Source organism: Mobula birostris, chromosome 4, assembly GCF_030028105.1.
Source record: "Mobula birostris isolate sMobBir1 chromosome 4, sMobBir1.hap1, whole genome shotgun sequence".
Classification (NCBI taxonomy): Eukaryota; Metazoa; Chordata; class Chondrichthyes; order Myliobatiformes; family Myliobatidae; genus Mobula; species Mobula birostris.
The window spans coordinates 107,394,083-107,420,048 of NC_092373.1; the positions used below are offsets into that span (position 1 = coordinate 107,394,083).

Genomic DNA, 25,966 nt, shown 5'->3' on the forward strand with positions numbered 1-25,966 from the left:
TGTATTGCTGTTTGAAAGGGGGGGGGCCTGGAACCTGAGAAGAGCTCCTAAGGGGGCCGTGGACAAAAAACAGTTGAGAATCACTGCATTAGAGTAGCATTCTAACAGAACTAGAGTTGTCAAAAAAAAACTTAACCATAACTGTATATTCTTGGGGAAACTAATGAGTCTGTTGAGCTTCAGAACTGTGAGTCCATCAGCTCCTGAAGGCAAATGGACAAAGTGTCTTGGCCAATGCCAGAATATTCTCTCCTTTGGCCTCCTCCACCATCTCTGGCATTGAGATTAACTTGCTTTCTCATTTTCTCAGCTGTGAAATAAGATTTTCATCCTAAAATGTTAACCGTTTCTCTTTCCACAGATGATATATGACCTGCTGAGTTCTTCCAGCATTTTCTGTGTAAGAGGGTTTCGTCTTTTATGTTACTGCGTAGGCTAATTAAAATGGCTTCTTTGTTATGTTATACTTGGGAATGCTTCTTTGTTATGTTAAACGCTGAGAAAGTTCTTGCGCTAGCAGCTTGTTCTGGGTTAGAGTGTGATAAGAATTTGTTACGAACCAATTGGGATAGTTGTCATGCTTTTGGTGTATCTGAAGATATTGTATGCATGGGGTTTTGGGGGAGAAGGCGGGAGAGAGAGAGAGAGGATGGACCAGGTGCTGTGATGTCCGCTAACGGGGTCGGACCCCGAGCAGGGTGTTCGGCAAGGACAGGAGACGGAGACGGACTCGGGTGGAGTGTCTGGTCAACCACTGTTGTTGGTCCCAGGTGACCGGTCGAGGTGGTCCGAGGGGTCGCAGGGTGAAGAAGAAGGGTCCTGAGCTCCTACTGTTTGTGCACGAAGAGACTGAACTTTGATAAGTGTGGCACCTTTTATTTTCCTTTTATATTTTATTCTGTATTAATTATATAGTTCCAGTAATATCTATAAACTGTAAATCATTTAATCGTATCTGGTGTATTGTCTGTTGTTTGGGCGGGGTGGGGTACATCACACAGCATCCACACAAACTAATTATCCAGTTTGGTGGGGCCGAGGGCTGTTTCCCTAGACGACAGCGAGCTGAGCGACCCTGAGGCTGGCCAGGGGGGCTACATCTGTTTTTGATTCAGATTTCCATTGCCTGCATTTTAAAAATTTTTTTATTCCCTTCATGACAATCTTTATGCAGAGAGTGGTGAGTGCGTGGAATGGACTGCTGGCAACAGTGGTGGAGACGGATACAATAGGGTCTTTTAAGAGACTTTTGGATAGATACGTGGAGCTTAGAAAATTAGAGGGCTATGGGTAACCCTAGTAACTTCTAAGGTCAGGGCATGTTCGGCACAACTTTGTGGGCTGAAGGGCCTGTATTGTGCTGTAGGTTTTCTATGTTTATATGTAATCTTTGATACAAAGATAAGGAAAAATTGAGAAGATGACAGCACTGGAAGTGCAGTATGGAGACGTTCAGAATTTAGCACTTGTAATTGTGCTAATGAAAAGTAATTTATTAGTGATTATATAGAGGTAAAATGCTGTTCTGTAATGAACAACTTTGATCTGTAGCAGATGTTGAGCCATTCAAATGTATTCATGAGAAAAAGCAATTTAAAATTCACATCAATATGATGGTATACACTGGCTGCCATATTTTATTCTTTTATACCTGTTATTTACTTTCTTGTCTGCATATGTTGCCCATTGTCCTTGGGAATGTTTATGGAGTTTAAAGCAACGTGCATTGATAGAGATACTCTATTTTGGAACACAGCATTAGCAATCACATCCTTCTGTTTTCTGCGCACAGTTCAATATGCCCAGAAATCAGAAGGATTCCCCCAACCCATGAGAAATCTTTTGAAGATATGATTAGCTGTTTGATGGTTATTTCATGTCTGAGTTTCACAACCACATGCATGTTGTGAGAAGGAGAGGAGTTGGTGGACCATAAAGTACTGAAGAGAATGTACCCTTTGGAAGACTGAAAGATAAGGGTGGGGAATATCTGTCTGATGATGGCAGAAATTGCAAAATATAACCTATCAAATGTAGGAACTGATGGAGTGGAATGTAAGAACCATAGAAATTTGATTCTTATTCAGTCTAGAGAAGACTGGTTGGAAATAGGCAAGGTATGGCCAAGTGCTCTGTCAACTGTGGTGGAGGGGAAAGAAAAACAAAGACATGCTGTCTGGAAAGTCTCAGATGTGAGTGGAAAGAGAAGAGGGGCTGAGACAAAGTAAAGAAAATATTGAGGCAAGATAAGAGGAAATGTATTCTCTGGGGCAAGAGGAGACTGATCTAAGGGGCACTTTACACATTCTCCTCTTGGTTTTGGATTTTGGCAACAACTCTGACCTGTATATCACGTCTTTAGCACATCCCTTGTTTTATCTACTTCTGAGTTTACTCATTAATCTATCAACTGTGGCTCCATAACTGTTGGAAATAACTGAGCAAACCTGTTTCCTTTATCTTTTCCATCTCCCCTGCTGCTTTTTGCAACTTTGTACTGGTTTCCCATTGTTGAAGCGGGGTCTTTGATCTGAGCTGTTCACTCTGTCTTGCTGACCAGTGGAATATTTTGAGCATTTTTGTTTTGATTTGAGATTATCATCATTTGCAGTTTTTTTTATTAAGTTGTCAGAAATGTTTATTTGCACACTCACAATTCCAGATAAAAGGCTGTGACTATTAGAATCTAGTTTCATTTGGTTTGTTATGAACGCTCAAAGACAGGATGCTTATTTTGGAACCATGGTTCATATTTCCAGCATTCAATTTCTTCTTTTGTGATTAAATAACTTTAAAGAAGCCATATGTGCTTTCCTTTTTGGAGAACAGAACATGACAAGTATTCTGGTCAGGAGTTTATAGTGAGCTAGTTTAGTAATATTTTTGCAAGAATTATTTTTCTACATGCTGTAATGCAATAACATACTGTTGTAAATATTTCTAGAAAGGCATACAGTCAGTTTTATGATATTACTCACCCTGCTATTTATACACAGGGTTTACAGTACCCGAGTAGAGCATTTGATCTTTGGTGTTTATTTCCACGTGAGCAGCAGCTTACTCCTTATTGTCTGATCCAAGCTGCAAGCTGTTCAGTTTCTTTTTCCTTTTTAAAGATCAGTTTTATTTGTCCCATGCACATTGAAACATGCAGCGAAATGCATTGTTCTGTGTCAAAGCAAACCAACCATTTTGTGCTGTGTCACCATGCTCCCGGCACTGACATAGTATGTCTGTGACTGACTAACACTAAGCTGCATGTCTTTGGGGTGTGGGGGGAAACCAGAACGCCTGGAGGAAATCTTTGTGGTCATGTGAAGAATATACAAACTCCTACAAACAGCGATGGGAATTGAATGAGAATCTTAGAGACTGTGCTGTAAAGTATTGCACTAACCGTGCCACCCATTGTCTACTTGTTCATGCTGTTCATCTCAAAAACTCATTATGGGGATACATCTCAGAATAAGGATGTTTCTCCTGAACTTATTACTAACTATTGTATTTGTAGCCCCTAACATTTCATTTATTTAACTTGTAATTGTTCATTTCGATTTAGATATTGTTTGAACTAAAATAATGAACGAGGGAATGCCATGCAAATCAGTTGGCTATTTGTCAGCTGAGCAGTAATTTCAAGTCAGTAGTTACAATGTCCTCTAACTTGGGCTTTGCCAATGCTGCATGAGACTTCCTCCGACTAAGAAATAGATCCAGTTCCTTTGCTCCAGGTCAATGAAAAGAATGTAATCAGTTTCTATAACTTACTCACAGTGTTTATTAAATGAAAATGAAAATCCTATTTTTCTCTCCAGGGTTTGACCATTGAAAAACTTGGCCGAAAGCCTCTTCTCGTTGGTGGATTTTGTCTCATGTCATTCTTCTTTGGATTACTCACGCTTTCACTTAACCTGCAGGTATATAAATTGATTTATCACCTTGATCAAACCCTGGCTGTTCCACAACTTGTATTGGGATGTCTCATGCACACTGCATTGCTCAATTCGCTGAAGATATTTAATTCAGCTTTTGTCTGTGTTCAGTGTTTGTATGTAGCTCTTGAGGTCAGTAGATGTGAGCAGGTGAAGGTGAAGGTGAAGGTGGATTGGTGGCCGTCTGGGTAGCCTCCATCCTGAGGTCATGAACATCGATTTCTCTAACTTCTGGTAATTTCTCCCCTTTTGCTCCCTCTCCCATTTCCATTCCCCATTCTGGCTATACTCTTACCTTTCTGTTCTCCTCACCTGCTCATGTGTCTACTTCCCTCCTTCCCTTTCTTCCCTTTCTTCCATTGATAACTGTCCTCTGCTATCAGGTTCCTTCTCTTCAGCCCTTGTTCTCTTCTACTTATCACCTCTCAGCTTCTCACTTCATCCTCCCATCCCTCTCCCAGCTTCTTCTCCCCTCCCCACACACCTATCACCTGTCAGCTTGAAATTGAGCTCCTTCCCCTCCCCCAACTTCTTATTCTGACTTCTGTTTCAGCTCAAAATGCCAACTGCTTATTCCCCCCCATAAGTGCAGCCTCCAGCATTTTGTATGTGAAGCTACAGTTTATGTACACATTTCTTCATCTAAAATTGGCAATGGTGTTTCAAAAAGCGGGTTGCTGTTCTAAAGGACTGTGTAACAAGCAGAAAGAATCAAAGGGACAAAACACCTTCCTGAAAAAAAAGTTAAGTAATATTGCATTGCAGAGATTTCAATTATATAATGCCGTTCATTATGTTGTTACGGAACCATACTTATGAAGATTCCTAGGGAAATTTGTCAAATGTTATCAAAGAATTATTGATTTGGTCTAATAAAATAGATTTATGCAAAAATAAATTTAAGCAATTTCCTCCATTTCTCAAGTTGCAGAGGAGGTAGGTTGTGGATTGTGAAGTCAAGGGAGAGGGAGGATTAGAGCCTCAGTTCGAGGGTATTGCTGATTTCAGGCTCTCTGGTCTTCATGTTCTTTCATTGTGTGGAAGAGAGACATTTGGGATGAGGCAACCATAGCAGCAAGGTTTGCTAAAGACAGCATAAAAGCAAAACAGAGGGCATACAGTTTTGCAAAAATTAGTGAAGCGACAGAATTTGGAAGATTTTAAAAACTAACAGAAAGCAACTAAAAAGTAATTAGGAGAGAAAAGATAAAAAATGAAGGTAAGCTATCCAATAATATAAAAAGTGATATGAAAAGTTTTTTCAGATATTTGACTAGTAACAGTGAGGCAAGAGTAGACATTGTATCATTGGAAAATGACACTGGACAGGCAGTAATGGGAGACAAAGAAATGTCAGACAAACTGAATCAGCATTTTGCATCTGTCTTCACTGTGGAAGTGTGCCAGAAATCTGACAGTATCAGGGTGCCGAAGTGAGTGTAGTTGCTATTACCATGAAGGTGCTGACAATGGGTAAGTCACCTGGACTAGTTGGACTACACCCCAGGGTTCTGAAAGAGGTAGCCGAAGAGATTGTGGAGGCATTCTGGATTGGTCCAAAGAACTGTAAAATCTCAGTGCCACACAACTCTGTAAGAAAGAAAGGAGGCAAAAGACAGGAAACAATAGGTCAGTTAGGCTGACTTCAGTAGTTTCCAAGATTACAGAGTCCATGCTTAAGGATAAGGCTGTGGGGTACTTGGAGACACATGATCAAACACCTTAAGCGATATCTTACCTGAAAAATCTGTACGAATTCATTGAGGAAGTAACAGGCAGGATAAACAATCCAAGGGGGACCAATCTTCTTGCGGGCAGATTTACTAGACAGCTGTTGGGAGTGATTAAAACTAACATGGCAGGGGGATGGAAATCAATCTGATAGAGCTGAGGATGAACCAGCAGGTTTACATGTAGATGATGAGTGCAACATGAATGTAAGGAAGGACAAGCCAAAGAGTGGGTACAAATGCAGACAGAACAGAGAGTTAAATTGTACCACAGAGGCAAAATTCAAAAGGGTGAAGAATGCAGGATTGAAACCGCTGTATTTAAATGCATGTAGCACTTGGAATAAGGTGGAGGAACGTGGCCTAATTAGGGATTGGACGGTATGACATTGTTGCATCGCTGAGTCATGAAAGGCCATAGTTGGGAGCTTAACAGCAAAGGATATACTTTGTATCGAAAGGACAGGCAGGAAGACATAGGTAGTGGTGTGGCTGTCTTGGTAAGAGATGGAATTACATCTTTAGAAAGATAAGACATAGGGTCAGAGAATGTTGAATCTTTGTGGATGAAGTTAAGAAATTGCAAGTGTAAACAAAACCATTATGGGTATCATGTATAGACCTCCAAATAGTAGCAAAGATGTGGGTTTGAGATTGCAAAGGGAGCTGGAAAGGGCATGTAATAAGGGTAATGACACAATTGTAATGGGGGACTTCAATATGCAAGGGGATTAAGAAAATCAGGTTGGTGTCAGATCGCAAGAGAGGAAATTTGTTGAGTGCCTACCAGATGGGTTTTTAGAGCAGCTTGTGTTTGAGCCTACTTGGGGAAAGGCCATCTTAGATTGGATGCTGTGTAATAACCCAGATCTTTTCAGGGAGCTTAACATAAAGGAACACTTAGGAGACAGTGATCATAATATGATTGAATTCATACTGCAATTTGAGAGGGAGAAACATAAACCACATGTATCAGTATCGCAGTGGAATAAAGGGAACTGCAGAGGCATGAGAGAGGAACTTGCACAGGTGGATGAGAGGAGGATATTGGCAGGGATGACGGCAGAGCAGAGATATGTCCCACAGAGGAAGAAGTTCTCAAATGTAGGCAACCGTGCTGACAAAGGAAGTTAAGGACTGCTTAAAAGCCAAGGAAAGGGCATATAAGGTCGCAAAAGTGAGTGGGAAGTTGGATGATTGTGAATTTTGTAAAATCTAATAAAAAGCAACTAAAAAACTACAAGAAGGGAAAAGATGAAATATGAGAGCAAGCTAGCCAATAGTATAAAGCAAGATATCAAAGAATTTTTCAGTTATTTCAAGAATAAAAGGGAAGTGAGAGTTCCACTGAAAAATTATGTTGGTGAGGTTGTAATGGGAGACAAAAAAATGGCAGCTGAACTTAATGGGTACTTTTCATCATTTTTCACTGTGGAAGACACTAGCAGTGTGCCAGAGGTCTGTGAGTGTCAGGGAGCAGTTGTGAGAGCCAATGCTACTACAAAGGAACATGTGCTAGGCTAACTCAAAGATCTTAAGGTAGATAAGTCACCTGGGCCAGATGGACTACATCCCAGAGTCCTGAGAGAGATTGCTCAAGAGATAACAGATGTGTTGTTCATGATCTTTCAAGAATCACTTGACTCTGGCATGGTCCCGGAGGACTGGAAGATTGCAAATGTCACTCCACTCTTTAAAACCGGAGGAGAGCACAAGAAAGGAAATTGTAGGCCTGTTAGCCTAACCTCAGTGGTTGGAAAAGTGTTGGAGTCCATGATTAAGGATAAGGTTTCAAGGAACTTGGAGACTAATAAAATAAGCCAAAATCAGCGTGGTTGTTGTAAAGGAAAACCTTGCCTGACAAATCTGTTCAGAGTTCTTTGAGGAATTAACAAGCAGGGTGGACAAAGGAGAGGCAGTGGATGTCATTTACTTGGATTTTCGGAAGGCATTTGACAAGGTGCCACACGAGGCTGCTTAACAGGATAAAATCCTGTGGCGTTACAGGAAAGACACTGGCATGGATAGGAGAATGACTGACAAGCAAGAGGCAGCGAGTGGGAATAAAGGGGGCCTTTTCTGGTTGGCTGCCAGAGACCAGTGGTGTTCCTCAGGGGTCAGTATTGGGTTTGCTACTTTTCACATTGTTTGTCAATGATTTGGATAATGGAATTCATGGCTTTGTGGCAAAGTTTGTGGATGTTACAGAGATAGGTGGAGGAGTAGGTAGTGCTGAAGAAGCAATGTGATTGCAGCAGGACTTAGACAAATTGGAAGAATGGGCCAAAAAGTGGCAGATGGAATGCAATGTTGTGAAATATATGATAATGCATTTTGGTAAAAGGAACAGTAGTGCGGACTGTTATCTAAATGGGAAGAAGGTTCAAACATCAGAGGTGCAGAGGGACTTAGGAGTCCTCGTGCAAGACTCCCAGAAGTTTAATTTACAGGTTGAGTCTGTGGTAAAGAAGGCAAGTGCAATGTTGGCATTTATTTCAAAGGGAGTCCATTATAAAAGCAAAGAGATAATGCTGAGCCTTTATAAGACACTAGTCAGGCTGCACTTGGAGTATTATCAACAGTTTTGGGCCCCTTATCTCAGAAAGGATGTGTTATCATTGGAGACAGTCCAGAGGAGGTTCATGGGGATGATTCCAGGAATGTAGGGGTTAACACATGAGCGTTTGGCAGCTTTGGGCCTGTGATCACTGGAATTTAGAAGGATGCTGGGAGATCTAATTGAAACCTACCGAATGTTGAAAGGACTAGATAGAGTGAATCTAGAGAGGATGTTTCCTATGGTGTGTGTGTCCAGAACTGGAGGGCACAGCCTCAAAATTGAGGGGCGACCTTTTAGAACAGAGGTAAGGAGGAATTTTTTTAGCCAGAGAGTAGTGAATCTGTGGAATGCTCTGCCACAGACTGCGGTAGAGGCCGATTCTGTGCATATATTTAAGGCAGAAGTTGATCATTTCCTGATCAGTCAGGACATCAAAGGATATGGCAAGAAGGCCTCTGTATGGAGTTGAGTGGGATCCAGGATCAACCATGATGGAATGGTGGAGCAGACTCAATGGGCTGAATGGCCTAATTCTGCTCCTGTGTCTTAAGGTCTTATGAACAAAGAGGGTCAGTGTATGTTGTGTGCTTGGATTTTCAGAAAGCCTTTGACAAGTTGTCACACATGCGGTTGCTAAACAAGGTAAGAGCCTATGGTATCACAGGAAGGATACTAGCATAGAAAATTGGCTGACTTGAAGGCAAAAAGTGGGTATAAAGGTGACCTTTACTGATTGGCTGCTGTTGACTATTGATGTTCCACAGAGGTTGGTGCTGGGTGCGCTACTTTTCATGTTCTGTGTTATTAATCTGGATGACAGAATTAGTGGCTTTGTGGCCAAGTCTGTGGATGATACAAAGGTAAGTGGAGAGGCAGGCAATGTAGAGAAGTAGGGAGTTTGCAGAAGGACTTGGATAAGTTAGGAAAATGGACAAAGAAGTGGCAGATGGAATACAATGTAGTGAAGTGTTGTGGTCATGCTTTGTAAGAAGGAATAGAGGTGTAGACTGTTTCCTGAATAGGAAGACAATTCAGAAGTTGAAGTGCAAAGGGACTCGTCAGTGCAGGTTTCTCTGAATATTAACTTGCAAATTGAATTGGAAAGAAAAGAATGTAAGGCGGAATGTAAGGCTTAGGTGGAAACGGGTGAGGCGAGGAAGGTTTGGTATTCATTTTTTGTTATTTGAGGAGAGGGGAAGTATGAGTGTGAGGGCAGCTTGTTGTTCTCGGTGCCGGATGTGGGAGGTAGTGGAGTCTCCCAGCCTCCCGGACGTCTACATCTGCGCCAGGTGCACCGAGATGCAGCTCCTAAGGGACCGCATTAGGGAACTGGAGCTGCAGCTCGATGACCTTCATCTGGTCAGGGAGAGTGAGGAGCTGATAGAGAGGAGTTACAGGCAGGTGGTCACACCGGGGCTATGGGAGGCAGACAAGTGGGTCACGGTTAGGAGGGGGAAGAGGAAGAGTCAGGTAATAGAGAAGACCCCAGTGGCTGTGCCCCTTGACAATAAGTACTCCTGTTTGAGTACTGTTGGGGGAGACAGCTTACCTGGGGGTCGTGCCTCCGGCACAGAGTCCAGCCCTGTAACTCAGAAGGGTAGGGAAAGGAAGAGGAGGGCAGTAGTAATAGGGGACTCGTTAGTTAGGGGGTCAGATAGGTGATTCTGTGGATGCAGTCTGGAGACCCAGATGGTAGTTTGCCTCCCTGGTGCGAGGGTCTGGGATGTTTCTGATCGCGTCCAAGATATCCTGAAGTGGGAGGGAGAGGAGCCAGAAGTTGTGGTACATATAGGTACCAATGACATAGGTAGGAAAAGGGGAGAGGTCCTGAAAGGAGGATATAGGAAGTTAGGAAGGGAGTTGAGAAAAAGGACCGCAAAGGTAGTAATCTCGGGATTACTGCCTGTGCTACATGACAGTGAGAGTAGGAATGCAATGAGGTGGAGGATAAGTGCGTGGCTGAGGGATTGGAGCAGGGGGCAGAGATTCAAGTTTTTGGATCATTGAGACCTCTTTTGGCACAGGTGTGACCTGTACAAAAAGGACAGGTTACACTTGAATCCAAGGGGGCCCAATATCCTGGCGGGGAGATTTGCGAGGGCTACTGAGGTGACTTTAAACTAGAATGGTTGGCGAGTGGGAATCAAATTAAAGAGACTAGGAGAGAGGAGGTTAGTTCACAAATAGAGAAAGCTAGTAGGCAATGTGTGAGGGAGGATAGGCAGGGGCAGAGATCAGGAGCACTCAGACCAAAGATGTAGGGGACAAGGAAAAAAAGATAACAAAGTTGTTTGTCCCATTAAGGATAAACAGAGAATAAGAGGTGGAGAGTTTCTTAAATGCATCTATTTTAATGCTAGGAGCATTGTAAGAAAGGTGGATGAGCTTAGAGCATGGATTGATACCTGGAAATATAATGTTGTAGCTATTAGTGAAACGTGGTTGCAGGAGGGGTGTGATTGGCAACTAAATATTCCAGGATTTTGTTGCTTCAGGTGTGATAGAATAGGAGGGGCAAGAGGGGGAGGTGTTGCACTGCGTGTCAGAGAAAATATAACAGTGGTACTCTGGCAGGATAGATTAGTGGACTCGTCCACTATTTGGGTGGAATTGAGGAATAAGAAAGGCGTAGTGATGCTTATAGGGGTGTATTATAGACCACCTAATGGGGACTGAGAACTGGAGGAACAAATTTGTAAGCAGATAGCAGATATTTGTCGTAAGCATAAGGTTGTGATTGTGGGAGATCTTAATTTTTCACACAAAGACTGGGAAGCCCATTCTGTAAAAGGGCTGGATGGTTTGGAGTTTGTCAAATGTGTGCAAGATAGTTTTTTGCAGCAATACATAGAGGTACCAACTAGAGAAGGGGCAGTGTTGGATCTCCTGTTAGGGAATGAGATAGGGCAGGTGACGGAGGTATGTGTTGGGGAGCACTTCGGGTCCAGTGATCACAATACCATTAGTTTCAATATAATTATGGAGAAGGATAGGACTGGACCTAGGGTTGAGATTTTTGATTGGAGGAAGGCTAACTTTGAGGAGATGCGAAAGGATTTAAAAGGAGTGGATTAGGACAATTTGTTTAATGAGAAGGATGTAATAGAGAAATGAAGGTCATTTAAAGGTGAAATTTTGAGGGTACAGGATCTTTATTTTCCTGTTAGGTTGAAAGGAAAGGTTAAACGTTTGAGAGAGCCACGGTTTTCAAGGGATATTGGAAACTTGGTTCGGAAAAAGAGAGGGATCTACAATAAGTATAGGCAGCTTAGAGTTAATGAGGTGCTCGAGGAATATAAAGAATGTAAAAAGAATCTTAAGAAAGAAATTAGAAAAGCTAAAAGAAGATACGAGGCAGCTTTAGCAAGTGAGGTGAAAATAAGTGCAAAGGGTTTCTACAGTTATATTAATAGCAAAAGGATAGTGAGGGATAAAATCGGTCCCTTAGAAAATCAGAGTGGACGGCTATGTGCGGAGCCGAAAGAGATAGGGGAGATTTTGAACAACTTCTTTTTTTTTGGTATTCACTAAGGAGAAGGATGTTGAATTGTGTAAGGTAAAGGAAACAAGAAGGGTAGTTATGGGAAGTATGACAATTAAAGAAGAGGAAGTACTGGCGCCTTTAAGGAATATAAAAGTGGATAAGTCTCTGGGTCCGGACAAGATATTCCCTAGGACCTTGAGGGAAGTTAGTGTGGAAATAGCAGGGTTGGCGTATTGCTTGTGTGGTTCCATTGTTTATAAAGGGTTCTAAGAGTAAACCTGGCAATTATCGGCCTGTGAGTTTGACGTCAGTGGTGGGTAAATTGATGGAAAGTATTCTTAGAGATGGTATATATAATTATCTGGATAGACAGGGTCTGATTAGGAACAGTGAACATGGATTTGTGCGTGGAAGGTCATGTTTGACAAACCTTACTGAATTTTTTGATGAGGTTACTAGGAAAGTTGACGAGGGTTATGCGGTGGATGTTGTCTATGTGGACTTCAGTAAGGCCTTTGACAAGGGTCCACATGGAAGGTTAGTTAGGAAGGTTCAATCATTAGGCATTAATATCGAAGTAGTAAAATGGATTCAGCAGTGGCTGGATGGGAGACGCCAGAGAGTAGTAGTGGATAACTGTGTGTCAGATTGGAGGACGGTGTGTAGCGGTGTGCCTCAAGGATCTGTACTGGGTCCAATGTTGCTTGTCATATATATTAGTGATCTGGATGATGGGGTGGTAAATTGGATTAGTAAGTGTGCAGATGATACTAAGATAGGTGGTGTTGTGGATAACGAAGTAGGTTTTCAAAGCTTGCAGAGAGATTTAGGCCAGTTAGAAGAGTGGGCTGAAAGATGGCAGATGGAGTTTAATGCTGAAAAATGTGAGGTGCTACATTTTGGTAGGGCTAATCAAAATAGGACATACATGGTAAATAGTAGGGCATTGAAGAATGCTGTAGAACAGAGGGATCGAGGAATAATGGTGCATAGTTCCCTGAAGGTGGAATCTCATGTGGATAGGGTGGTGAAGAAAGCTTTTGGTATGCTGGCCTTTATTAATCAGAGCATTGAGTATAGGAGTTGGGATGTAATGTTGAAATTGTATAAGGCATTGGTAAGGCCAAATTTGGAGTATTGTGTACAGTTCTGGTCACCAAATTATAGGAAAGATGTCAATAAAATTGAGAGAGTGCAGAGGAGATTTACTAAATTGTTGCCTGGGTTTCGTCTCCTAAGTTACAGAGAAAGGTTGAACAAGTTAGGTCTTTATTCTTTGGAGTGTAGAAGGTTGAGGGGGGACTTGATAGAGGTGTTTAAAATTATGAGGGGGATTGATAGAGTTGACGTAGATAGGCTTTTTCCATTGAGAGTGGGGGAGATTCAAACAAGAGGACATGAGTTGAGAGTTAAAGGGCAAAAGTTTAGGGGTAACATGAGGGGATCTTCTTTACTCAGAGAGTGGTAGCTGTGTGGAATGAGCTTCCAGCAGAAGTGGTTGAGGCAGGTTCAATGTTGTCGTTTAAAGTTAAATTGGATAGATATATGGACAGGAAAGGAATGGAGGGTTATGGGCTGAGTGCAGGTCAGTGGGACTAGGAGATAGTAAGAGTTCGGCATGGACTAGAAGGGCCGAGATGGCCTGTTTCCGTGCTGTAATTGTTATATGATTATATGGTAATGCTGAGCCTTTCTAAAGCATTAGTCAGACCACATTTGAAGTATTGTAAGCAGTTTTGAGCTCCATGTCTAAGAAAGGATATGATGGCATTGGAGATGGTCCAGAGGAGGTTTTCAAGAATGATCTTGGGAATGAAATGTTTAATATATGTGTAGTACTTGAGAGTTTAGAAGAATGGCAGTTGGGGGTGGGGTGGGAAATCTCATTGAAACCTGCTGAATATTGAAAGGCCAGGATAGAGTGGGTGTGCAGAAGATGATTCCAATAGTGGGAGAGTCTAGGACCAGAAAGAACAGCCTGAAAATAGAGGGTTTTGCTTTAGAACAGAGATGGTGGAATTTCTTTGGCCATAGGGTTGTGAATCTGTGGAATTAGTTGCCACAGCTGGTTATGAGGGCCAAGTCATTAGACAGAGCGGTGTGATGAAAGGGCATCAAATGTTATGGGAAGAAGGCAGGGGAACAGGGTTAAGAGGGAAAATAAAGCAGCCAGGATTGAATGGTGCAGTAGACTGAAAGGACCAAGTGGCCCAATTCTGTTCCATTGTCTTGTGGTCTTATGGAGTTTAAGTTTAAAAATATTGTCACCAGAGAGGCTGGCTATGGATTGAATTGTCTGCCATAAGTCAAAGTTCTGCCTTAAAACGAAAGGTCAAGGACATGATTGAGCAGAGACCCTGTAAAGCAGGGAGTTTGAGAGTAATCCTTAGTTTGTATGTAGCCCCCGTGGCCAGCCTCAGGGTCGCTCGGCTCGCTGTCGTCTAGGGAAACAGCCCTCAGCCCTGCCAAACTGGGGAATCAGTTTGTGTGGATGCTGTGTGATGTACCCCACCCCGCCCAAATAACAGACAATACACCAGATACGATTAAATGATTTACAGTTTATAGATATTACTGGAACTATATAATTAATAGAGAATAAAATATAAAAGGAAAATAAAAGGTGCCACACTTATCAAAGTTCAATCTCTTCGTGCACAAACAGTTGGAGCTCAGGACCCTCCTTCTTCACCATGTGATCCCCTCGGTCCACCTCGACCTGCTGCCTGGGACCAACAACGGTGGTCGACCAGACGCTCCACACGAGTCCGTCTCCGTCTCCTCTCCTCGCCGAACACCCTGGACCTCGGACTCCTGCTCAGGGTCCGACCCTGTTAGCCGACTCACAGCATCTTGTCCATCCTCCCCCCCCCCCCACGCCTTCTGCCCAAAAACCCGCATATCACAATAACTTACAGACACAGAGAAAGAATAACATCTATCCCAGTTGGTTCGTAACACCCTCTTATCAATAACATAATCCAAACAATCTGCTAGTGGGAGGACTTTCTCAGCAGTTAACATAACAAAGAAGCCATTTCAATTATAACATAACAAAGAAGCCATTTTAATTATAACATAACAAAGAAGCCACTTTAATTAGCCTACGCAGTAACATAAAAGAAGAAACCCCTTACATGTAGGAAGTAGGGTCATGCAATAGACCTTAGGCAAATTTAAAGGGGCACTTCACTGCAAGGTCGTTCAGGAGGTACAGTATTCCACTGGCATCTGAGTAGATGAAGCATTTCTATTTGAACAGATACTAAAGCAGATCTCTTGATTGGTTCTAAAACCTGTTCCTGATGGATCATTTGTGGACCAGGCTAGCATATGACAACAAAATTTTTGACTATGAGATATAGGAGCAGAATTAGGCAATTTGGCCCATCAGGTATGCTCTTCCATTTCATCATGACTGATCCATTTTCTTGTCAGCCCCAATCTCACCGTATCCCTTCATGCCCTGACCAATCAAGAATATCAACTTCTGCCTTAAACATACATAAATTTTCATTAAATATCTCAGCAAGGAACACGAAGGATGCTACAATGGTGCATCTACTACAGCTGATACTGATGGCTCCAGCTCCTATCCTGATGCACGGTTTTTGACTCCCAAATTTTCACAATTCCTTTCCTCTCACAGATGCTGATTGAACTACACTGTAGATTAAATGGCCACTCAGAATGATGGAGGAACTCAACAGGACAGGCAGCATCCATGGAAAGGAATAAAGAGTCAGGATTGATGAAGGGCGTCAGCTCTAAACATCAATTTCATACCTTTTCAGATGCTGCCTGACCTGCTGTGTTTCTCCAGCATTGTGAGTTACTCTGGATTTCCAGTGTCTACTGAATGTCTTGTGCTTAATGATTAGCCATGGTAAGATTCTATAAGGGCTACTTTACATACTGTGTCTCGCTTTGACTCTATCCCGGAAGCAATCTGAAATTCTACACAACCTGCACAGGAGGTAAACTTTATCACATGTTGATACTTTGCTACTCTACAGACGTTTAGTGGTATTTCATTACTTCACTGTCTGCTTGCTATCAAGACCCTGTCTTCAGTAGGGCAATACCATTAACTTTAGAAAGACCCAAAACAGTACATTACGTAGAGATAGCAACACCCATAAAAGTTGCTGGTGAACGCAGCAGGCCAGGCAGCATCTCTAGGAAGTGGTGCAGTCGACGTTTCAGGCCGAGACCCTTCGTCAGGACCAGCAACTTTTATGTGTGTTGCTTGAATTTCCAGCATCTGCAGAATTCCTGTTGATTACGTAGAGATTATATGTCTACACGCTTGTTTTTACGCAATCAGATTGAGGTGGACTTGCTGTTTGTTTGGCCTCACCTGCAGCTACAGAATCCAGTGTGGGACTTGCAGGCTCTACCGCAGGTGGGGCAGAAGTTATTTGGGAGGCTGTAGTTTGAGAGGTGGTGCCCTGTTTCCAGTGTTTACACTGTGTTTCTGTCTCCTCTCGGAATTACTGGCCGTAATTTCCTTGTCATTAGACTTGTTTTAATGCTAGTGTTTAATAGTAGCAAGTGTAAATGTTCTCAATTTGAAAAGTATATTGCACTCCACATCCTATCATAAGGTTTGGAGAAAATCTGTATGTTAATATTTAACTGGCTTCTTTGTGATTTGTTTTACTTGAAACTATATATTTTTCAGGATAAAGTGTTCTGGATGTCATACGTGAATGTGTTATCCATTCTTGGTGTAATCACATCATTTTGCATTGGTCCAGGTAAATGTTAAAATTATATTTCAGCAACAATTAGAAATTCTTTCTGTCTACTAAGTACTAATACTTTCAGCCATCACTAAAATTCTCTCTTCAGTTGAGGGTGTTTATATTGGTCAGTGTCTGGCTGGAGTAAACTACTTCTACCCTACAAAACTTTGATTTTGTGATTTCTGTGCTGCATTCTGTATTTGAATGTGGGAATTCAGGAGTTCTGTTAGCCTGCGGGATATTCTCTGTTGTTATTCCTATGAAATGCTTCTTTTTGCGGGATATGGGAAGGCAGGGAGACCTCTGGTATATCTGACGACTACAACTGTGAGAAGTGCATCCAACTGCAGCTTCGAACAAACCTCGTTAAGGACTTGGAGCTAGAACTCGATGAACTCTGGATCATTTGGGAGGCTGAGGAGGTGATAAATAGGACATATAGAGAGGTAGTTACACCTAAGGTGTGGGACACAGGAAACTGGGTGACAGTCAGGAAGGGGAAAAGGGTTAAGGAGCCAGTGCAGAGTACCCCTGTGGCCATTCCCCTCAACAACAGGTATATCACTTTGGATACTGTCAAGGGGGATGACCTAACAGACGAAGGTCACAGTGGTTGGGTCTCTGGCACTGAGTCTGCCTGTGTGACTCAGACGGCAATGGGGAAGAAGAAGCACACCTTAGTGATAGGGGATTCGTTGGTTAGGAGAATGAACAGGAGGTTCTGTGGGCAAGAACGAGATTCCTGGTTAGTACGTTGCCTCCCAGGTCCAGTATCCAGGGTCTAGGATATCTCAGATTGAGTCCTCAGCATTCTTAAGTGGGAAGGTGAACAGCCAGAAGTCGTGATCCATGTAGGTACCCATGACATGGGTAGGATGAGTGATGAGGTTCTGCATAGGGCATCAGGTGCTAAGTTAAAGGGCAGATAGATAGATGCATTATTGATCCCAAAGAAAGTTACAGTGCCACAGTAGCATTACAAGTTACAAATATACAAATATTAAAAGAGAAGTAAAAAGAATAAATAAGTTACTTCAAAGAGTCTTACAGGAGGGGGGGTCATTACTTACCCAGCTGTAGATTGACTCATTATAGAGCCTAATGGTCGAGGGTAAAAATTACCTCATATACCGCTCTTTGGAGCAGTGTAGTTGTCTTAATCTATTACTAAAAGTGGTCCTCTGTTCAGCCAAGGCACCATGCAGAGGGTGAGAAACATTGTCCAGAATTGACAGGATTTTTGGTTTGGTCCTTTGTTCTACCACAGCCTCCAGTGTGTCCAGTTTGACTCCTATAACAGAGCCAGCCTTTCCAATCAGTTTATTGAGCCAGTTGGCATCACCCGTGTTGATGCCATTGCCCCAGCACACCACCACAGAAGATTGTACTGATGGAAACAGACTGGTAGAACATGTGAAGGAGAGGCGTGCATACTCCAAAGGACCTCAGTCTCCTCAGGAGGTAGTGGTGACTCTGGCCCTTCTTGTACACAGTCTGTGTTGGTGCTGCACTCAAGTCTGTCATTCAGGTGCATCCCCAGGTACTTGTAGGTCCTCACCATGAATAGGAACAGAGAGCAGTGCAGGCTTAGTCTTCCTAAAGTCCATCACCATCTCCTTTGTCTTACTGATGTTGAGCTGCAGATGATTCAGCTTGTACCATTTGACAAACTCCCTCACCAGGGCCCTGTATTCATTCTCCCATCCTCTGTTTATACATCCAGCTGCTGCTGAGTCATCAGAGAATTTCTGCAGATGACATGACTCAGTCCGAGGTATACATGGTAAACAGGAAGGGAGACAGGTAGGACCGCCAGGGTTGTAATCTCAAGATTGCTACTCATGCCATGTGCTAGTGAGGCTAAAACTAGAAAGATTAGTATGTAGCTTAGGGGTTGGTGTAGGAGGGAGGGCATTAGAGTTTTGGATCGTAGGCCTCTCTTCCAGGGAAGGTGGGACCATGTACGGAAGGGACGGTTTGCACCTGAACTGGAGGGGGACTAAGGTTTGTTAATGCTGCAAGGTGGGGTTTAAACTAGAGTTGCAGCAGGATGGGAACAGTTAATGGAGAGGTTGTGGTGGCAGATGTTGGTAAGACCTCAGACAAAGTTAGGAATCAAAAGGTTGAGAATGGTGTGACAAAATCGAAAGGGTTATACAGGACTGAACATGTTAGATGAACTTGCAGCACAGTTTGCAGATTGGCAGGTATGATGTTGTAGGCATCACAGAATCATGGCAGAAAGATTATAGCTGGGAACTCAATGTCCAAGGGTACACATTGTATCAAAAGGACAGGCAGGAAGGTAGAGGGGGTGGTGATGGTCGGTTGGTAAAAAACAAAATCAGGTCATTAGAAAAAGGTGACATAGGGTTGAAAAGTGTTGAATCATTGTTGATAGAGCTAAGGAACTGCAAGGGTAAAAATACCTTGATGGAAGCTGTATACAGACCCCCAAAAAGTAGTAAGGATGTTGCCTACAAATTACAATGGGAGATAGAAAATGCATGCCAGAAGGGCAATGTTACAATAGTCACAGGGGATTTCAATATGCAGGTAGATGAGGAAAATCAGGTTGGTGCTGAATTACAGGAGGGGTAAGTTCTAGAGTACCTATGAGATGTCTTTTTAGAGCAGCTGATGGCTGAGCCCACTGGAGGATCAGTGATTCTGGATTGGGTGTTGTGCAATGATCTCAAATTGATTAGAGAGCTTAAGGTAAATGAACCCTTAGGGGAAAGTGATCAAAATATGATAAATTCACTGTGAAATTTGAGAAGAAGAAGCTAACGTGAGATGTATCAGTATTACAGTGGAGTAAAGGGAATTACAGAGGCATGAGAGAGGAGTTGGCCAGAATTGATTGGAAAAGAACACTGGCAAAGATGACAACAGAGCAGCAATGGCTGGAATTTCTGGAAGCAATTCGGAAGGCACAGGATATATATGCATCCCAAAGAAGAAGAAGTATTCTAAACAAAAGATAACTCAACTGTGGCTGACAAGAGAAGTCAAAGCCAAAAAGAGGGCATGTAATAGAGCAAAAAATAGTGGGAAGTTTGTGGATTGCGTAGCTCTTTAAAATCAACAGAAGGCAACTAAAAAGGTAATTAAGAAGGTAAAGATGGAATACAAAAGTAAGCTAGCCAATAATATTAAAGAGGATACCAAAAGTTTTTTCAGATACACGAAGTGTAAAATAGAGGTGAGAGTGGATATCAGATGGCTGGAAAACGAAGCTGGAGAGGCAGTAATGGGGGACAAGGAAATGATGGATAAACTGAATAAGTATTTTGCATCAGACTTCAGTGTGGAAGACACTAGCAGTATGGTGGAAGTTCCAGGTGTCAGAAGTTACCAGAACTAGAGAGAAGGTTCTTGGGAAACTGAAAGATCTGAAGGTAGATAAGTCAACTGGACCAGATGGTATACATCCCAGAGTTCTGAAAGTGGTGGCTGAAGAGATCGTGGAGGCATTAGTAATGATCTTTCAAGAATCACCAGATTCTGGAATGGTTTTGGAAGGCTAGAAAATTGCAAATGTCACTCCACTCTTCAAGAAGGGAGAGAGGCAGAACAGGGGAAACTAGTTAGTCTGACCTCAATGGTTGGGAAGATGTTGGAATGGATTAAGGATGAGGTCTCTGGGTACTTGGAGACACATGAGAAAATAAGCCACAGTCAGCATGATTTCCTCAAGAGAAAAACTTGCCTGACAAATCTGTTGGAATTCTTTGCAGAAATAACAAGCAGGATAGACAAAGGAGAATTGGTTGATGTTGTGTACTTGGATTTTCAGAAGGCCTTTGACAAGGTGGTACACATGAGGCTACTTAACAAGCTATGAGCTTGTATTACAGGGAAGATTCTAGTAGGAAAGATAATGCAGTGGCTGATTGGCAGGAGGCAAAGAGTGAGAATAAAAGGAGCCTTTTCTGGTTGGATGTTGGTGACTAGTGGCGTTCCACGGGGTCTGTTGGGACAGATTCTTTTTATGTTATATGTCAATGATTTGAATGATGAAATTGATAGCTTTGTTGTAAAATTTGCAGACAATATGAAGATGGGTGGAGGGGCAGGTAGTTTTGAGGAAGTGGAGAGGCTAGAAAAGGATTTAGATTTGGAGAATGAGCAAAGAAATAGCAGGTTGAATAGAGTGTCAGGAAGTATATGGTCATGCATTTTGGTAGAAGAAATAAAATGGTTGACTATTTTCTCAAAGGAGAAAAAATGTAAAAAAAAAACTGAGACACAAAGGGATTTGGGAGTACTTGTGCAGGATTCCCTAAATGTTAATGTAGCCTCCCCCCCCCACCCGGCCACCCTCAGGGTCGCTCGGCTCGCTGTCGTCTAGGGAAACAGTCTCGGCCCCGCCAAACTGGGTAATTCGTTTGTGTGGATGCTATGTGAGGTACCCCACCCCGCCCAAATAACAGACATTACACCAGATGCAATTAAATGATGTACAGTTTATAGATATTACTGGAACTATATAATTAAAAGAGAATAAAATATAAAAGGAAAATAAAAGGCGCCACACTTATCAAAGTTCAATCTCTTCGTGCGCAAAAACCGTTGGAGCTCAAGGACCTTCTTCTTCACCCTGTGACCCCTCGGTCCACCTCGACCGGCCGCCTGGGACCAACAACGGTGGTCGACCAGACGCTCCACACGAGTCCGTCTCCGTCTCCTCGCCGAACGTCCCGCTCGGGGTCCGACCCCGTTAGCGGACTCACAGCACCTCGTCCATTCTCTGTCTCGCTCTCCCGCCTTCTCCCCCAAAATCCCGCGCATACAGTATCTTCAATTACACCAAAACCATAACAACTATCGCAATTGGTTAATAACGTATTACTTATCACCCTCTAAACCACAATAAACTGCTAGTGCAAACTTTCTCAGCGCTTAACACAATAAAGCCGCATTCCCCAGATTAACATAACAAAGACGCCATTTTAATTAGCCTCTGCAGTAACATAAAAACCGAAACCCCGTTACACTCTCCCCCCACCAAATAAAGTCATGTCCTCATGACTTCTAAATAACTTGCCGCCCAATCCTACAGACACACATACACAGATACACACAGTGACAGTGCTCCCCAAACAGTGGACCTTACTCCCATCCCACGGGCGCTAAATAGGCCAACCTATCTGGGAGCTTCTTAACCCTCTGAGACCTCCGTATCCCCTCACCTAAACCCAAAAGGCTCAGACACTACTAGGGATACCTCGGGCCTGCTTGCCAACTCCTCTCTCACTCAGGCCACCACTACAGCTCGGAGCCCCCTGTCCCGTATCCGGGGCCCCGCCTCTCCTCCTTCCTGATCCTGCCGTAACTCAGACTGCCCACAGCTAGCCCTCCCCACTACACCTGACTCAGTGGGAGAAGGGCCAAAGGTCTCTTCCTCAATCACGGGGAAGTTAGCGAAAGGCAGCATGTACCACATGGGCAGCACATCATCCTTCGAATCCGTATCCTTCCTCATTCCCTCGATCGGTAGCTGCTGTTTAAGTTTCTCCAAACTGAAACATTTAGCCGGGGCTACCCCTTCAGCCTCCTGCAGTCGAGATGTCAGCTTCTTCGGGGACTCCTTCAACTCTCGCCACAGCCTCAACAGTTCTGACTCAGGGTTCCTGGCCATCTCAATCTGGGACGCAGTTACCCCACCAGCTTCTTCCTCCCTGACCTGAGCAGCAGTTAAAGGATGTTCAGCCTCTGGTTGTTTCTTCCTGAGGACGTCTCCCAGGTCAACTTTCAGTTTTTCCACTTCATTTAAACTCGCGATAGTCACCTTCAGGGTCCTTTCAAGCGTCCGCCTCCCTTTTCCGAGATCTGTCCTCCATTTCTTTACCTCCTCGGGAGTGCAGTCAAACTCCCCTCCCTGGGCTCTCGGTTTTCTGTTGACCTTAGTCAGAACACTTCCTTGATCTTCTCCAACTTGCAAGTCTTCCAATCTGTTCTGAATCGACGTCTTGAGTTTCTGCTGATCCCTTCGAAGGTGGGTCATTGTTTCTTCTCGCTGGATTAATTAATCAGTACATGACCGCAGCAAATCCCCTCTCTTCCCTGTGTCTCATTCAGATTGACGACCTGGGTTTCCATCCCCCGGTCCACCACCGTCTGTCCCAACACCAGGAAGTTCAACTGGTATGTCAGGTCATTTTCCTCACATTGCACCAAACTCCTCCGGCCAAAAACTCCTCCACATTTGACACTTCGCTTCGGTCGCCCGGGCTCAGCCACTCGCCTTGCCTCATAGTCCCCCAAGGCGAACCCAAGCTCTAGGCGGTCATCCACATACGCCAAAACTCCATACACCTTCACTTCCCCCATGGTCTTCCTCATGCCCCGCGGGAAGGATGCAGGGGCTCCGAATATGCCCTTGGGCATCTTTTCGGATCGGAAGAATCCTAGGGAACTAATAACGGCCGTCTTCAGCTTGACAGCCGCACTCCTCAGGATCTGGCAACATCCACCCCTCAGATGCAGCACATTAAACCACATCGCATCATCCACACACACGCTGCCTCCATCTTCCACGCCGCTAGGGTACATTTGCCACGACCTCTCTCTCACTGAGGTGTCTTCAGCGGTCAACTCCCCTCCCTCGTGGTGGTTCGGAGCGTCTACTAAGAGGGTCTCACCCTCAGCTACTTTCCCCAAGCCGTACCACCGCTGGGTCTTGTTTAAACTTGCTCAAGGCTGCTACACACGTCCTCAGAAGCAACTCGACATGCTGGGTGCCCAGACAATGCCTCCATGAACTCCAGGGTCATTAACCAATCATCGTCTTCTGGATAACTACTGCCACTAGTACCCAAAGTCTCCGGTGCCCTTGCGGTTGTCAAGGATAAATGCTTCAGACACCGGTTGTAAAACGAACTGTACAACAACTTGATTTGTGCGCCGGGGTCAAGGATGGCTTTAGCATTGCTTCCCTCTATCCATAGCGACACCCTGGGGCATGGCCCCTCTAAGCCTTCAGGAATAGGGTTTTTTTCCTTTCGGAAGTTCATTGGTACATTGCTGGGAAAGTGCTTCCCCAGAGACCCCAAGCCGTTCCCCCACTGGGCCTCCACTAAGTTTCCCAACACCCCTCTGATCAGCTGAACAACTGAAGGAGGGGCTGATCCCCTGAAATGATCCCCCTGGCACTGCAAGCAATTTAGCCGCCCTACTAGCCAGAGAAGACACACTGAAAGCTTTCCCCCCTCTTTCAAATAACTGACAGCTGTCACTACGGTGTAAGTGAACCTGACAGCTCTATCACCGTCTCCAGCCCGCCTACTCAAACTTTCAACCAATCCCTGTCGCTCTCCCTCAACCGAGCCTGCCACTCATCTAACAACTGAGAGATCTGCTCCGCCCACATCTCACACGCCTCCGCCCCTCTTGGGGTGGACACTATGCCAAGTGTCAGGCGGAGCCTGCCAGAGCTAGAACATTTATTCGCAGACCCTACCTACAAATCAGACCACTCTTCCCTCGCTCTCCCAACCGCTTGGGCAGCTCCGAGTGCCACCTCCAACTTGTCAATGCCAGACCGAACTCGAACAAAGACCTCACCCACCACGCATACAGCAATCACCAGCAAATAACCCACAGAGACACACATTACAGATTTAAACAGGGTACCCACACAGCATACCAGCAGACTCAATCCCGGACAAAGCCCACACAATGTAGCCCCCCTGGCCACCCTCAGGGTCGCTCGGCTCGCTGTCGTCTAGGGAAACAGCCTCGGCCCCGCCAAACTGGGTAATTCGTTTGTGTGGATGCTGTGTGAGGTACCCCACCCCGCCCAAATAACAGACAATACACCAGATGCAATTAAATGATTTACAGTTTATAGATATTACTGGAACTATATAATTAAAAGAGAATAAAATATAAAAGGAAAATAAAAGGCGCTACACTTATCAAAGTTCAATCTCTTCGTGCACAAAAACCGTTGGAGCTCAAGGACCTTCTTCTTCACCCTGCGACCCCCTCGGACCACCTCGACCGGCCGCCTGGGACCAACAACGGTGGTCGACCAGACGCTCCACACGAGTCCGTCTCCGTCTCCTCACCGAATGTCCCGCTCGGGGTCCGATCCCGTTAGCGGACTCACAGCACCTCGTCCATTCTCTGTCTCGCTCTCCCGCCTTCTCCCCCAAAATCCCGCGCATACAGTATCTTCAAATACACCAAAACCATAACAACTATCCCAATTGGTTAATAACGTATTTCTTATCACCCTCTAAACCACAATAAACTGCTAGTGCAAACTTTCTCAGCGCTTAACACAACAAAGCTGCATTCCCCAGATTAACATAACAAAGACGCCATTTTAATTAGCCTCCGCAGTAACATAAAAATCGAAACCCCCTTACATTAATTTGCAAGTTGAGTCTGTGGTGAGGAAGGCAAATGGAATGTTAGTATTCATTTCAAAAAGACTCAAATGTAAAAGCAAGGATGTAATGTTGAAACTTTATAAAGCACTGGAGTAATTGTGAGCATGTTTGGGCCCCTCATCTTGGAAAGGATGTGCTGAAACTGGAGTGAGTTCAAAGGAGGTTCACGAAAATGATTCCAAGATTGAATGGCTTGTCATGTGAAGTGTATTTGATAGCTCTGGGCCTGTATTCACTGGAATTCAGAAGAATGAGGGGTGACCTCATTGAAACCTATTGAATGGTGAAAAGCCTCAATAGAGTGGATGTGGAGGGGAATTTTCCAATGTGGGAGGGAAGAGTCTAAGACCAAAGGACACAGCCTCAGAATAGAGGTGTCCTTTTAGAATGGAGATGACAAATTCTTTAGCCAGGGAGTGTTGAATCTGTGGAATTCTTTGCCACAGGCAGCTGTGGAGGCCAGGTCTTTATGTATATTTAAGGCAGAGGTTGATAGATTCTTGATTGGTCATGAGAAGAAGGCAGGAGATTGGGGCTGAGAGGAAAAAGGGATCAGCCTAAAGGAAAGTGGCCTAATTCTGCTTCGTTATCTTTTGGTTTTATCTAATTGCTAATTGTCCATTAGGTATGGAAGACACTTTCAAAACTATGCCAGGTCTCAGAAGCATCAGGAATGTTTCACAGTTGAATGAACTGAAGGAAATTACTATGAGATACTCAACTATTGTTCATTCAAAGTTTTAATTTAAATAGTTTCTTTAAAATCCTTACAATTTTTCCTAAATGTGTGCTAACTTAGAGTTTCAGAAATATTTAAACTGTTAAGGGTTTTATTGTTTTAATATTTTGAATAGACTTGCATGTTCTTATGATCATCAGAACAAAAAATAGAAATAACTGAAACCCATTCATAGCTGTTCTTATACTTGTTGGCTTTCTCACCTGGTCTCTTTCTAAAGTTCAAAGTAAGTACATTAATGTTACTGTATACTTCCTTGAAATTAATTTCTTGCAGGCATTCTCTTAAATATGCTCAGTGATTCAGCATTGTCAGGACCTCCGCACCTAAAGTTGAGAATTCTGAAGTATGCCTTTCTGAGTAAAGACATT

The 25,966-nt window shown here is 43.7% G+C and overlaps 1 protein-coding gene across 2 annotated transcripts in view; it reads left to right on the forward strand.

The window, feature by feature from the left end:
- slc2a9l2 (solute carrier family 2 member 9, like 2) overlaps positions 1-25,966 on the forward strand; it is a 263,120-nt gene that overhangs the window by 146,885 nt on the left and 90,269 nt on the right. For both annotated transcript variants that reach the window (XM_072254680.1, XM_072254681.1), the window contains 2 exons: positions 3,816-3,917; positions 16,391-16,466. In XM_072254680.1, coding sequence (XP_072110781.1) covers positions 3,816-3,917; positions 16,391-16,466 — 178 coding nt within the window. The remainder of the gene's footprint in view (positions 1-3,815; positions 3,918-16,390; positions 16,467-25,966) is intronic.